At 42.0% G+C, this 15,665-nt stretch overlaps 1 protein-coding gene and 1 non-coding gene across 22 annotated transcripts in view; both read right to left on the bottom strand.

Annotated features, from left to right (window-relative positions):
* Window positions 1–15,665, bottom strand: part of CAST (calpastatin) — a 117,874-nt gene that overhangs the window by 28,943 nt on the left and 73,266 nt on the right. For 15 of the 21 annotated variants that reach the window (XM_045899082.3, XM_054513025.2, XM_045899093.3 and 12 more), the window contains 10 exons: window positions 15,304–15,360; window positions 14,861–14,974; window positions 13,746–13,829; window positions 10,047–10,115; window positions 8,566–8,664; window positions 6,835–6,915; window positions 6,228–6,266; window positions 5,441–5,533; window positions 5,192–5,281; window positions 4,011–4,115 (listed from right to left, as the gene is read on the bottom strand). In XM_045899082.3, the coding sequence (XP_045755038.1) occupies window positions 4,011–4,115; window positions 5,192–5,281; window positions 5,441–5,533; window positions 6,228–6,266; window positions 6,835–6,915; window positions 8,566–8,664; window positions 10,047–10,115; window positions 13,746–13,829; window positions 14,861–14,974; window positions 15,304–15,360 (831 nt within the window). The remainder of the gene's footprint in view (window positions 1–4,010; window positions 4,116–5,191; window positions 5,282–5,440; window positions 5,534–6,227; window positions 6,267–6,834; window positions 6,916–8,565; window positions 8,665–10,046; window positions 10,116–13,745; window positions 13,830–14,860; window positions 14,975–15,303; window positions 15,361–15,665) is intronic. The other 6 variants (XM_054513041.2, XM_045899089.3, XM_045899050.3 and 3 more) reach the window with 1 other exon arrangement.
* LOC123836343 (U6 spliceosomal RNA) lies at window positions 7,484–7,591 on the bottom strand. The gene has a single exon (XR_006788944.1). It is a non-coding gene; the product is annotated as a U6 spliceosomal RNA (small nuclear RNA).

Below are 15,665 nucleotides of genomic sequence, written 5' to 3'. Positions count from 1 at the left end.
AGAACAGTTTGGTAATGCAGGTAAGAGGATATCACTTTATGTACTTCATGAGTGATGTAGCGAAATCAGATTCCAGTGTGTCTGTGTGCTTTGTAGACAGCAGAGCACAAGACCGTGCTGAGTGCTGGTTCTGAGGAAGGCAGCATTAAGTGATGGGAGAAAAAAATGACATGGCCAGGAATCCTGGAAGGTGAACCTGCCCTGCTCTCAGCTGCTCTCTGACCTTGGGAAGCCACTCAGTCTTTCTTCAGCTGTAACATGGGGCTACTGATAACTTTTATCTAGTTCATGGACTTGTAAGGATCACTAGGAAAAAGTAAAGAAAATATCGTTTGCGGCAGTTAAGCACAGTGCAGAAGTTAGTTGTCATTATTCTAATAGCTTTCATCTGCCTTACTCAACAAGGCGGTTATCTGCAGGTGGGGGAAACAACTAGTCCCCATGAACGTTAAACACAGTTCAGAAATGGGAGAAGCATCTCATCACAAACCTTGGCTGATCCATGGATAATTCATTTGGCCTCTTTTGAAAGGACTCCCTTTTTAAATTTTTTTTTCTTTTAATTTCAGTGTAATTAACATACAGGGTTACAGTATTTTCAGGTGTACAATATAGTGATTCAACAATTCTAGACATTACTTGGTGCTCATTGTGATTCGTGTACCCTTAATCCCCTCCACCTGTTTCACCCATCCCCCTGCCCACCTCCTACCTCCCCTCTGGTAACCATCAATTAGTTCTCTACAGGTAAAGAGCCCGTTTCTTGGTTTGTCACTCTTTCTCTTTTTGTTTGCTTGTTTTGTTTCTTATATTCCACACGAGTGAAATCATATAGTATTTGTCTTTCTCTGACTTATTTCCCTAAGGTTTATACTCTCTAGCTCCATCCGTGTTGTTGCAAATGGCAAGATTTCATTCTTTTTAATGGCTGAGTTATATTCCATTGTATGTATATACCTCATCTTCTTTATCCATTCCTCTACTGATGGACACTTGGGCTGCTTCCATAATTTGGCTATTATAAATAATGCTGCAATAAAAAAGGACTCCCTTCAATAACAACAGGGCTTTACTGGATTACTGAACCATGAAAAACCAACAGCATTAAGAGATGAAACTGTACTTCTATAGATTACTGGCTTTGAGGATATAACATTTGCATTTTAAACTACTGGTGCCTGATGGGAAGTTCCATGATATGTAATAATTGGTACCTATATCAAGGCATGGATTTAAATCACAAAACAAGGAGCTCTAGGGCATAAGGGGGAATATCACTCAGCAAATTCCAGCTTAACCCAGCTCTCACTTCAACCTAAAACTGTAGTTCTCCAATGAATGATTAGTTGATTAATTTTAAAAATATTAAGCACTTTTGGGGCGCCTGGGTGGCTCAGTCGTTAAGCATCTGCCTTCAGCTCAGGTCATGATCCCAGGGTCCTGAGATGGAGCCCCGCATCGGGCTCCCTGCTCAGCAGGAAAGCCTGCTTCTCCCTCTCCCACTCCCCCTGCTTGTGTTCCCTCTCTCTGTCAAATAAATAAATAAATAATCTTTAAAAAAAAATATTAAGCACTTTTAGTGAGCCAAGCACTCTTCTAGGCTTTAGAATTACAGTTTTATTATTCTATAAATTAACAATTCTCATTAAGGGATGAAAGGTTTTGTTTTTGTTTTTTTAATAATTCTAATTCTAGGGCGCCTGGGTAGCTCAGTCGGTTAAGCAACTGCCTTTGGCTCAGGTCATGATCCCAGGGTCCTGGGATCAAGTCCCGCATCGGCCTCCCTGCTCAGCAGGGAACCTGCTTCTCCCTCTCCCTCTGCCTGCTGCTGCTCTGCCTACCTGTGCTCTGTGTGTGTGTGTGTGTGTGTCAAATAAATAAAATCTTTAAAAAATATATTTCTAATTCTATTCTACTGCAGCATATGAAGTCCTACTATGTAGTGGTACTCCCCAACTCAAGAGCTTTGTGAGGTTTCCACCTAGAAAACAGCCTTCATGAAAGTCAAGGGTCAACTGTGTAAGACTGTCTTCTCCAGGCTCATGGACTATGAGGATCATGTGCACAGTGAGATCCTTTCTATTCCTGTTTGATCTTTATGTTCTTTAAATGCCGGCACTGTAGGCATGTCTACTGATTTCAAAGCACCAGAAATGGGGAAAATGAATCAGGTATCATTATGGAATATTTATTTTGTTATGATATAAGAATGATCAGTAGGCATGGATGTCTTCTCTAAAGCATTACATAGTTTTTCCGCAGAGACCTCTCTAGTATGGAATGTACTGGAGTGGCTCTGGACTCCTATAGGATACTCAACTTTATGAGGCTTATCAAAACATCAGACTATCCAGAAAGTAATACATTCACCACCAGGCACTAAAAATTCAGCTTAAGAATCCACAGGGCTGGAAGATCTTAGGAACTATTTATACTTTGTACATAATCAAAAAGGAAAAGTAGTGGAAAACAGCAGAAGAGAAAGTGGAAACTAGTATAAAGAGTAGAAAGAACAGTTCTTTCAGGTAAAATTTTAGGAGTTGACTGCTGTGGGGGTTTTCTAGAAGAAATCTAATACATTTATACGCATCCCAAAACTACATACCCCAAGTGCTCTTAAGAAGTCATTTTTATGTAGCATTTTTTACTTCTCCTGATCTGATTTTAGTTACTCTAAGACTCTGTCCTGAGATTTATGTGTATACCTTTCCACCCCAAACTGCTGTCTTACTAAATCACACCAATTCTCTGTAAAAAGCCTGAAGCAAAAGTGCAAGGGGCTCACTGCTCTGTAGCTCTCTGGGGGCAGAACGGCACAATTCCACCTGGTCTGACCCCACCCCCCCACCCCCGGGGTTCGGCCTGGACCGCCCTCTCCCTGAGACACCTGGTCTAGGTGGCTGCTCTAATTACTGTGCGTCTCGCATTGTGCCTTTATGAAAGTTCCCTTTCTTCTCAATACATTACTTGCTCCTGGAGGACAAGGACTGCTTCCCCCGCTCCCTTGTGTTCGCCTTCACAAAGCTCGTCATGCCACACGGCGCCCGGTAAGCCCTCAAAGAAAGCTGAAGATAGAAACTGGCCCATTTCGGACCAGAGCTGTCCCAGACTCAGGGAGGGTTGCCGGGGGTCGGCAGACTCACCCGCCTCAGCGATTCAGAACAGGAAGTGACAGCAGAGGCAGCAGCATTGTGACAGCAACACCTGTCAGCTCCCCTCCCTGCGCTGACAGGCTGGTGCTCCTGAGGGTCCCCGGGCTGTATTTCCATGCCCCCCAGCCACACTGCCTTGTTGGCAATGCCCGCAGGCAACTCCCTCTTTCCCCTCCTCTTTCATTCCACATGAATCAGTTGAAAAATTCTTTACAAACTGTAATTTAATGTTAGAACTCTTCTCCACCAAAAACAAGCTTGCTTTGGCTCAGAAGACTTGTTAAGTTGTTCCTGGTGGTGGGATAAATACCCCCCAGCATCACACTCTAAGCACACAGGAACTCCAGTTATAGAGTTAATTGTTGCTTGATTTCATTCTAATTTGAGACAAGATTTTCAACATTTTTCTCCACAGTTATAAAAAGAAGGCTCTCCCTATCCCATCTACAGCTTTCTCCTTCTTTGCTTATGAAGAGAAGCACCTGGTACCCCTCTGAAAATATCATTTCCACATCCACAAGAGCAGACAAACCTATTCCTCACCAAGCCACTGCCTCTATGTTATCTTGTTTCATCAGGTGTCACTGAAGCATTGGCAAAAGAGACTGGCATTCACTTTAAATATTAAAATTCTAGATGGTTTATAAGGCAAACTCTCAACTACCCTTCTTGGTTACTAACTACCCAGGAATGGAGATCTGAGTTAACCAGACTCTGAAAGTAAGACAGAATGAAGAGTAGTTTGTTTTTAATCTCCAATAAAGAAAAGCTGTGTGAGAATTCTAAACACGCATAACTGCATTTAGTTTCATAACCTGCAGACTGACAAGCTTTGTATATGAACTCCAAGGTCAGTACCTCGTCGACTTCCTTAACAGAGCTGAGGTCGAGCTCAGGTTCTGGCTTCCGGCTGCCCAGCGAAGCTGAAAGAGCCTCCAGTGCTTGATCGCTCATCGTGTCCTGCTAAAAAGGAAAAATTTTGTGCATTAAAAAAGAGAACATCTCCTCAGCCTGAACAATCTAGCCACTACTTCGTGAAATCCCAATTTCAAGTTTAAGAGTCGTGGATTAGGGAAGGACTTTTGGAAGGCAATTTTATCTGAAACCTAGCAAAAGAGAGAAAGAGAAAAGAAGTTACCAGTGAGAGAAACTGGGGCTGAGACACTTCTAGAGTGTCTTACACGGTGTGTACCCTCACAGGCACCCTTCACCCCTTTTTTATCAAGCTATAACTATAATAATATTATTATGAAATACTTGTATCAAAAGAAAAGCTGCAAGAAGTAAACTTTCACTTTTCTGGTGTTTTTTTTAAAAAATGTGTCTCTAAAAATAATTTCTGACAACCCTGTCCCTCAGCAAACTAGCTAAGCCCAGGAAGCTGGGAAACCTGGAGTGGCCCCGGCAGCCTTCTCTGAAGGCACATTGGCTGATGGCTGTAGGAACTCCTACTCTCAGGGTGTGGTGCTCTCACTGCTGCGCTGAGTCCACCAGATAAAAATAAACTATGCCCTCCAGGAAGGGAGAGGCAGAACGGATCCAACAGACACTGCTCCCCTGCAGGATGTGCACTGTCTACAGATGGAGCCTGTTTTCTCATCCAGCCTAGAGCTGCAGGACCACCGTGCAAACTTTGTGACGATTAAGTGATCACGGTTCAGAGAAGTGAACAGAAGCAGCTAGGACAACATCCCACTAGTGACTCACAGGTCAAACTCCATTAAAAAAACCAGGGTGACGATTTACATTCTGAGAGTGCAAATTTTTTGGTGTCTTGTCTTTTTGTGTTTTTTAATGGTGAGAGACTCTTGTTTCACAACCAAGAAAACTGTGCTGAAATCATGAACCGCATTTGTAGAAACACAGAAGGCCTGCCTGGAGATGATCAATAGAACCCTGATTGGATTCACTAGTCCACACAAGCTCCTCATCAGAATAATGCTCTACTGGGATTATCCTGAATCAGCCAGATCAGGCTCAGGGAAGCTACTGCTGTCAGATGGGACCGCAGTTATCTTCCAAGAAATTATTATTTATACCTCCTCCACCTTTCTTTTCTTCTCTTGGGGTGAAGCAGCACTTTTGATTACCGTGGCTGGCTGAGCTTTTAAAACCTTTTCTGTGGATTTCTGAAAGGCAAAGCACAAATGATTAGACTTAAAGGGGAAAGAAGGGTCATTGTGATAACCAGAACTAAAAAGAAGTTGTTTTAAAGTTTTACATGGTTTCTAACAAGCTCCCCGCCCCCGCCCCCACAATATCCCCCCTGGTTATTTTGAAAACAATACCTCTTCCTTAGTTTTCTTTCCACCAGGGGTAGGAGAAGTGCAGGTGAAGTCAGACGACAAAGCATCTATGGCATCACTGGGCCCCATGGGTTTCTAAAGAAACAGGCACCACGATGCGGAACACATGAGAGTCATTCAAGTTAAGGATCACAATATAAACTCAGCAAATGAAGAAGGACTTGACATTCCTTTACTACCAAATGAAGTACGTTATCAAGTAACTCAGATGAAAGCCTATGTTTGCAAGGGAATGGCTGCTCACTCTTACTAGTTTCCCGTTTCCCTCTTTTAAATGGATTCCATGTTAGGATATTCTCATTCTATTTTTATTAACATTTATTTTACCCTACAACTTTCTTGGCTCCACTCTTATTCCCTTCAAAAAAAACTACGTAGGAAACCATGAGCACTGAAACAACCCCCATGTCCATCCCGTCCTCGGAACAGATGAAAACTTAATCTGATTTAGAGATGAGCCAAAGACACAACACAGAGAATCATGCCCTATCCCCCAACTCAAGATTTTTTTTTCAAGATTTTTTAATTGAGAGGGAGAGGCAGAGTGAACCCAAGTGAGGGGAGGGCTAGAGGGAGAGAGAGAATCTCAAGCAGACTCCTGCTGAGCACAGAGCCTGATGTGGGGCTCGATCTCATGACCCTGAGATCATGACCTGAGCCGAAACCAAGAGTTGGACACTTAACTGACTGAGCCACCCAGGCGCCCCGCACAACTAAAGATTTAAAAAAAGGTTACCTTGGATCTTAGAAGACATTTATGTAAACTCACCGAAGAGTCTGGAGGAGGCTCTGTGATACCTTCTTGTTTCTGAAACAAACATTAACTTGATCATGTTGAGAGCCCAAAATTAATTTTTACAATTGGCAAAGTGTACTGCTCAGCGAGTGTTATGGGTTGAATTGTGTCTTCCCAAAAGTCATATCGTTGGAAGTCCTAAACCCCTAGTACTCCAGCATATGACTGTATTTGGAGACTAGGCCTTTCAAGGGGTAATTTAGGTTAAATGAGGACATTAAGATGGGCACTGCTGTCCTTATAGAAATGGGGAAATGCGGACCCAGAGATGCAGAGGGAAGATGGTCATGTACAAACCAAGGAGGGAGGGCTCAGTTCCCCGCCCCCACACACCCACGCTGCCCACACCCATTCCAGTCTTCTAGCCTCCCGGACTATAGGACAATGTATTTCTGTGGTACAAGCCACCCAGTCTGTGGACTGAGTCATGGCAGCCCTAGCAAACAGACACACTGGGAATAACAATTTCACATGCCCCATTATATTTTCTAAATTTAAAAAATGTGAATATATTGTTGGGATAAAGATGATGTTCCAAAAAGCAAACAGTAAAGTAAAAGTAAATGATTATTTAACTTACTGCCAAAAGTTCCCTGTATTTTGGAGGAAGCGTGACTTCTCTTTTACCTAATTCCTCTATGTAGGTAGAAGTCATTGGATCCTTGAATAAAAACCACACACAGGGATATTATATAATCAATTAGTTGAGAACGTTATAAGCATATTCGGCAACCAAAGTACTGTCCCCATTAGCAGTTTATGGAGCTACTGAAATGAAATGTAAACCATTAAAAAGCCAACGCTTTACACAACAATGAAATTCTAAGTTTATACAACACTTTTCTTTAATTAGCTTAATCCATATGTAATACTAGAAAATATCCAAACCACTATTTTAGAATCTTATATTAAAATATATTTTATTTTAAAATGTTTTTCATTGTCTATTTCCAATACATACAAAAGTGCAGTTAATAAAAAAATTCTCTATAACCTAATACCCAAGTCTTTCAGATGTAATGTCTAAGAAAAAAAGGATCAGCTAATGTATCCTGTTTAACCCTCTACAATCTCATTCGTCTTCCTTGTTGGCCAGAGACAGTCACCATCCAGAACTTTATCGTATCTATTGACTTAAAACTGAGCACATTTTAAAACAATTATTCCCTATGTAGGTATCCACAAACAGTATACAGCATTACTTTGCATATTTTTCCTTTTTTTATTGAAAAAATATAGAATGCTTTATAAATTTGCGTGTCATCCTTGCAGAGGGGCCATGCTAATCTTCTCTGTGTCGTTCCAGTTTTAGCATATGTGCTGCTATGGAGCAGCACTTTGCATACTTTCAAATGTTATATAAATGGCATCATATTCTAGATATCATTCTGCATTTCTATTCAAAATTATGTTTTTGTAATGTATCCATGTTGATACATGAATAATTCATTTTAGCCACTATGAAGTGTTCCATTACGTTATCTTGTCGGCTATGGATCAAAATCCTTTCCCAATGTTCCATCTGTTCTTGTAACTTCTGGTACACATGGGCAAGGCTCCCTCCAGGGAACCTCTCGAGATGGAACTGCCAGCTGAAGGGTAGACACACCTTCAATATCCACAAGCGCTACATGAGCTGTCAGAGTTCTGCACTTGGGCCAATCTGATGAGTGTGCAATGTTCTCTATATCTTACTATCATTTCTCTACTTACTAGAGAATTTTATTGATTTATTAGCCAAACAAGTTTTCTCCTATTTTTCTACTGGGTTGTCTTTTCCATTTAAAAATTCTTCATAAATTCTAGAAACAAATCCTTTGTCATGTCTGTTGCAAGTATTTTTCCTCCAGTCTATGGCATGTCCTTTTAATCTTTTTAATATCAAGGGACATGCAATCTTTTTGCTTTTTAGGAGTTAGGAATGGGGATGAGCTGAGGGTGTAAATTTCTAGAAGTTGAAATAAGGTCAAGTCATAGGATGGGAAGTATCTGAAAATCAAAAGAAGTTCAAATCCAATAAACTTAAATCTCAAGGACAGAAGAATCTTTGTGACCTGATAAGGTGTATCCCAGCGCCAGTCACAACATGGACAATCAATCAATGTTTGCTGAACCAATGTAATAGTATAGTTGCCACAGGACAAACCATTTCCATTCCCAACACTAACTTTTAGTTGCTATTATTGATAGTGACACCATCCTGCTTCTCTTCAAGCCACAGAACATTAGGTATTTGGTGCCTCATGACCATAAACTTATTTGCTTTCCTACCCATTAAGTATGCATCTTTACACATATCAAAGTCACATACTGAAATTTCAGGTCCAGTATATACTGTGTTATCTTCTTCAGTTTCTTCAGATCCTCCTAGGGTGTCTACTAAGTCATCCAAAGCAGAGTCCATGTCTGACTAGAAAAGAAAGAGAGCAGGTATTTAAATGCTATTTGTAATACGTATTTCACTTCTGATTTTTTTAACTAAAAAAAAAAACCAGAAACAAGAAAAAAAAATTCTGTACAAACAAACACCAAACATCAAAAGTTCTTCAAACATCAAAATAGTTAAAATCTGGTCTCTAATAGACTTTATTACATAAGGTCCCAGAGTACACATTCTAGGTTGGAAGGACAGAAAGCCATGTTCAAGTAAGAATCACAACTTCAGGGGTGCCTGGGTGGCTCAGTTGGTTGGGTGTCTGACTCTTGATTTTGGCTCAGGTTTTGATCTCAGGGTTATGGGATCAAGCCCTGCATAAGGCTCCACCCTGGGCAGGAAGCCTGCTTAAGATTCTCTCTCCCCCTCTCCCTCTGCCCCTCACCCCCTTAAAAAAAAATCACAACATCAGTAAATCTAATGGCATTAACTACATGAACAAATGGATGGTTTGTTAAACCTGCCAGTCCAATGTAATGACAGTTTAAAAAAAAAATGATCATGTTACTGTATGCAATAGGAGAAATAGCTTGGTATTTATCGCTTATCAGTAATTTTCCTACTTATCAGTTTTTTGAGTTACATATTGACAAAGAACTCCAACAAAATCTCTATATAGCACCTTTCCAAATAGAGTATTTCAAAAATGGATTGCCTGTGTTCTTTCATTCATTTGTGGTTTTTTGTTCCCTTGCTTGCCCGAAGATGTTTACAAAGCAAATTACCTGACAGGAATGTTAAGCTTGCAAGAAGTGACAATTTACTCTGTCGATATGGACTTTAATCAGTATAATGAATGAAAGAGTGCCTCCATCCTATCTCTGAGGTTAAAAATGATTCAGTGTGAAGAGTATGCTGCATTTAAAAGGGAAAACAAAAATTCTGGGAAAGACCCTTTATTTACTTTATTTAACTAAGATTAAAAATGATTAATTTTTTCCCCTTCAACTACCATATTCCCACTACAATTTTAGGAACTCACCTGATCATGTCATACAATTTGGGACCTCTTAGCTTTAGACCCATTCATTTGAGAATTTCAGAATGAGGAAGTGCCTTATACTCTTTAGTGACACCTCTGGTTAAAGAAGTTATATTTCCAAGAGAGAAACTGGAATTTAAACTCCACGGGATGTAACGAGTTTTCAGAACAGAGGGTTACAATATAAAATGTTACAAACATACCCGGGGGGAAAAAAAAAATCACACTTTTAGCTTACGGCGATAATTCACTAAAAAGGTCTTTACGTTAATCCCACCTCATATGGTTTGCCCTTGAAAAAAATCAGATCAAGAATAACTATAGAGACCATGAATAAATAAATATCTGATGTAGAAATGCACTGCTATCATCATACCTTTCCAGATGGTTTACCCGGTTTGGATTCAACTGGTACAGCCGACGTTAATGATTTCTTTTCTTTTTTCTGGTGAGGTTTTAGAAAGAAATAAAAACTCCTTCTCACATATCTTTATTCAATAATTTAACAAATTCAAATTGAATGATTAAATAATCCAATAAAATTCAATGATATTACATATTTAAAAATGAGTTCATTAAAATATTAATAGCATTGATCATATACTGAACACCTGTTCTGAGCCAGGTAACATGTTGTATGCATTCTATCCTCTATCAGGACAGCGTAAATAACATTAATTTCATTTAGTGATAAGGATAGCAAGACTCAGAGAGGTTAAGTAATTTTTCCCAGGTCACTCAGTAAAGGAAAGATCAAGGCTTGAATCTAGAACTGCATCTCTTTCTTTGTGGCTCTTGGTTGCCTCCCCCCAGGATCCACAGTCAGTCTGCAGCGCTCAGGACTTTTTTTTCTCTAAGCGGCCACTTCTCCCTGTTGCTCTTTCAATCTCTGCCTGCACACAGTAAGACCTCCACACTCCCGGCTTTAGCATTTCATCATCCACTCCTTTCTTAATCTCCCTACAATGAATTTCCTTCCCAGCACTGTTTCTGTGGCTCTTTCAAAGACTGCCAACAACCCTCCGATCTGCAATCTCCATGCCTCCCCCAGACAGAATTGTCTCTGAAGTCTGACCTCAGTAAGCACCCCTCTCGTAATCATCCCAGTCCTCCCCTGGCATCTGTGCCGTCTGGTCTCTGCCATCTCTTCCACTTTGCCCCCAGGCCTACCCACTGCGCATGTTTCTGCCCAGCACTGGGGGTCCTAAGTGGAATCATTTTCTGGGGCCAGGGCTGAGCGCTTGCGGGGACCGGCAGGAACTAGACGGGTGAAGGGGTCCGGCTGAAAACAACAGGACACTATCGCACGTGGAGGTCTCTGAAACACAGGCAGCAGAGCATGGGGGTGGAGAGCACACCAGCTCCCAGGCGCTGGCCGCATGAGTCATCCCGCAGGTCACCTCTTCTGTAGCTCAGTATCGTCATGTGTGACAGGGACTGCACCTACCTCGGGGCCTTGTGAGGACTGGATAAACTCAGCTAGTGAAGTGTGGAAGCCAGTGTTTGGTACATGCTAAGCACCACCTGGGTACTTGTTGTCTGATTAAGTGCTAAATAAGTGATGACTGCAACTGTTAAAAACACCATGGGGGCCAGCAGGGTGAGAGGCTGAGTCTGGGTAACTGAATCCACTTCCAGGATTCAACCACAACCTTATGCAGATATTCATTCATATTTGTTCTCCCCTCCTCCCTATCCACCCCCCCAGCCTTCTGCTCACTCTCTCCATTCTCCTGTAGTTCAAAACAACATTCATTCCAATTGCCTCTCTACACACCTCTCTCCAACATTCCAAATCAGCCTATCCAAACTCAGACCACTTTTCACGCTCAACCTTCTGACTCTGTCCACCAGTAGTGGTAACCAGGGACCAGCTCGAAATTTAGGGAGGCGCTCACTCTCAGCATCTGAATGGGCCCTGTGCTTGCAGGAACCTGACAGCAATCCTCCTGCCTCACCTTAGGGTTACCTACCCTAGTTCATCCAGACCCTGATGCCCCAGGTTATCTCCGATGCGTCTCTTGAAGTGACCATTGCCCACTGCAGGCAATCATTTTCTAAAACTCAAAGATTTTCCCTCCGCAATGCCTCCTTCATTTCTCCCCACTATCTCATTCTATCCTAGCTCTAAGTTACACTAAATTAGGACTCGTCAGGACTAGGGCACAGTCCTTGACCAGCCTTTCGATCTCTGTTCCCGTATCATCCACCCACTGCAGTTGCCCAGTCCTGCAGCTGGGTGCACTCACATCATTCGTCTGCTCTCTAACCTTCAATGCTGAATAGCTACCACCCCTGTAAACTCCTCTCAGCATTCCCCACAGCTGTGCCTGGACCCGTCTTTCTGGTCTTACATTCCCACCGCTCACCCTCCCAGTGCCCCACCCATGGTCGAATGTGCTTTGTACCCAGAACACATCTCACACTTTTCCACTCTGATGCATTTGCAAGCCTGCAATCCTAGCTATCCTTCACGCCCAACTCAAATTGGATCTACTCAGAGTGCCATGGATTCCTGCAAACTGACAGAATCCCTTGGTTCCTCAACTCAACAGCTCCTTATAGGGGCCTGTCTTAATCTGCCTTGGAATGCAGTCCCTGGAGACTCCATCTTCTTCCCACTCCTGGACGGGCTAGCCTGCAGCTAGGGAGTCCTGCGGTCACACCACAGTGCTTTAAATGTGGTACGTACCCCACCCCCCACTCCCCAAAAGGAAGATCTGATCAATCCCATTTTATGGGAGACGAATCAGAGGCAAACAAAAGTGAAATGCTTTGCCCCAAGTTCGAGCGCAGGTCAATGCACTCCAGACTTCCACATAAGCCTCTTATTTTACTGTTTAGCTTTCACTTTTTCCCTGGCTACTTTACACCTAGCACAAAATTTCAGAATGATTACATTTTTAAGTCTTTTCAAACAAATCTAATCCTGTCTTAAATCTATCCATTTTTCAAGCCATTTCATCTAAGTACCCCTCATCAACACCACACAGTAACATGTATCCCCAGAGTGGGGACAGGGCTGCGAGTCTCAAGGTCATATTCAAGTGGTCTGCTGGAAGAAAACACATTTTTTTAAAATTTGAGTATTTTCATTTAAACGTTAAGTTTTGCTATCACTCCAAACAATATCTGCATTAGTTTGGACACAAACTAATGTGCCTCTTCCTTTTCAAGATCTGAGAAGAACTGATCTTTCCAGGAGAGGTGCCGTACTTTTATACTATGACTTTCCTCACAATCTAGGCTGCAGGGGAATAACTTTCCCATTTTGAAAAGCAGGAAAACAGATAAATACATGTGACTTTTAAAAAAAAAGTTTCATTTCCATCTTCTTCTTTTCTTATTCCAGAGAGATAGGTAGCATTTCTAGGGAGACATGGCCTCTAAACCGATAACTGACTCTGCATTGCTATGGGTAGAAACAGTAGACTACTTCCCATCTTACATTTCCAGGCTAGTATCTGAAAGAGCTCCTCAAGTGATCTAAGGAAGACTCGCCCATCATTAGTCAGAGGGACACACATCCTCTCTCTCCTGGGAGGGCTGGAACATCTCCTTCAAAAACTTCCCCCATCAACTCATGGAGAGGTCCGGACTGTTGGGGACTTACTCATATCAAGATAGATGCTGTCCATGGTGAAAGCTGAGAAGTGCTTGTTCAAATATAGCAATTTTATTTGCTTTATTTCAAACCTATAAATCTTGAAAGCAGGATCTGAGTCAACTCACATTTTAATTTTCTTGGTACTGACACCACGCCTTATACATGGCAGGTGTTCAATAAATATTTATTGACTATATGAATTCTTAAATCAGTTTTGCTATCCTGCTCGTTCTATATCCTTTAGATACGTGCTCTTCTTCATTAAATTTCACATAAGAACAGTGTTCGGTTTTCCCAAACACCGGTTATTTGAGTGTGGCAGCACCACAACCCCGAATGGTCCCTGAGAAGCAGACATAAAGCCCAGGGGTCTGGAAGGGGTCTTCAGCAAGCACGCATTTCTCAGGGAACCGACCCCAGAGGCGGCAAGGCCCGCGGTACACTCTATGCCCGCCTGTGTGCACTCACCTGTTTAGCAGGGGTGGCAGATGCTGCAGATACCCCAGCAACAACACCCTCCCCACCGGCAGAAACTGCATCCTGTGATTTAGTCTAAAGGTGGGGAAAAAAGATGAACAGAACTAAGTATCTTTGAATGACTACTTTCAAGATCATGCATTGCAAGTATCACTACCGAGCCAGTTCACCACCACGGACATCTTGCAGAGGAAGGGGTACCAGCTCCTACTGCACATGATACAACCCTGGGCAGTGCATGAGCCTGGACTCCAGAGCTGACAGGGTCCGTGGAGCTGCACAGAGAGTCCAGCGGGCCAGCTAGGGGCCGCGATGAACTGGACTACATACACCAGGTATAAAGCTCGAGTCAGTTGTTGCCGTATAACCTGCTTTTTCCGGAGGAGCTAGAAATTTGGATTTTGTATGAAACACTAGGACTTTAATTGTTGCAGCTCACTAAAAATAATTTCAATACTATTGTAAGCCAAACAAAACAGACTTGAAACACATAAATGGCTGCATACAACTGGTGGGCCAGAAACATGTAACCTCTTCTTTCAAGTCCATTGTTAAGCAGGCCTACTTGACGTCTTCCAAGAGCTCTTGATGGAAGAGTTCTTCTCATAAATGTTTATTCTTCTAATAGGTGACCTCCATTAGCTGTGCAAATATGGGATCTATTTCTGGCTCTATAAATTCATCTCTCCTACAACAAAATTCTCAACACCTCTTTCAGACTGCCATGTAAAGAGCAGATCATACAGATCATGTGTGGTCCTACAGCCCTGAGGAGAGGGGTCCAGGAGGCAAGCTCTATCCCAAGCTTCCTGCCTATGAGACACCAGAGACAGCTGCCTTGCAGTCATGACTGGGCATTGCTGGGCAGCAGAGGCTGGACCAAAAGTCCCCACAACCCATCTGATGTACTTCTTGAACTTTTCACAGGGCCAAGTTTCCAAAAAGCTATTTGCAAAACCAGCAAAATGATAGCCCCAAACCATTACAATACAGAGTACATTCAGCATAGTCCCACAGATTCAACGACACATGTCCATGTAGATCGAGGACCTGCATCTTATTCCCTATTTGATGGTAGTGTTTTCTTATCAATCTGACTTATTTACCTTTGGTTTTGTTGATTTCTCTGACGTCAGCTGCTCACTTGATCTGGACACCGCTTTTTCCTTATGAACATGCTTGCTTTCTGCATCTGATGCATGCTTGGGTAGGCTCTTTGGCTGAAACACACACACACACCACACTGTTTACAAGATGACAAACACCAATGCTTTTCTCTGTGTGATGCCAAGTGTTCCTAACAGTTGTGTTCTATGTAGTTTTGAATTGTACTAATCTCAATTCATGTGACATCAATGTGATTACTTTGAGGTACAAAATTTGAAATACACATCCCTCTTTCCCATTAGTAAACTGCAAATCCTACTATTGCCACATGGGGGTGCCATTATAGCCAGAAAAACAAACACAAATGACAGTTCAAAATTCTATCCCTCACACACACACACAAGGCTTCACCCATCATCAAGTCCTAAGGATGATCGCTTACCTCTTTGTGTTCCTTTGGCTTTACTTCTCGGGTTTTTTTCTCATGAACCACAGATGGCTGTCAATTTCAAAAGATAAAATCTCAATTACATCGGAGACCTTTCTTTTATTTTTTTCCAAATAGGCTCAAGAACAAAAATCCCAATTAGACCCTTCTGCCCCTCTTGGGAAAGGCCCACTTAGAGAAATACACATGTGCTACCTGTCAAGAGTTACCCTCCCAACAGACTGATAATGACAACAATAAGAGTAATGAAAAATTTAGTATTTCATTTAGAAAGATTTTTCAACTAGGTATGTATCTCTAACTCACTGGCTGTGTTTTACAATTCATACAGATCATTTGGTAACTGCAGTTCTAAT

This window comes from Mirounga angustirostris, unplaced genomic scaffold (genome assembly GCF_029215605.1).
Source record: "Mirounga angustirostris isolate CCGP_5_RB_7025 unplaced genomic scaffold, mMirAng1.0.hap1 SCAF_7, whole genome shotgun sequence".
Classification (NCBI taxonomy): Eukaryota; Metazoa; Chordata; class Mammalia; order Carnivora; family Phocidae; genus Mirounga; species Mirounga angustirostris.
Note: the sequence above shows the minus strand (reverse complement) of the source record. Positions and strands in the feature narration are given on the sequence as shown.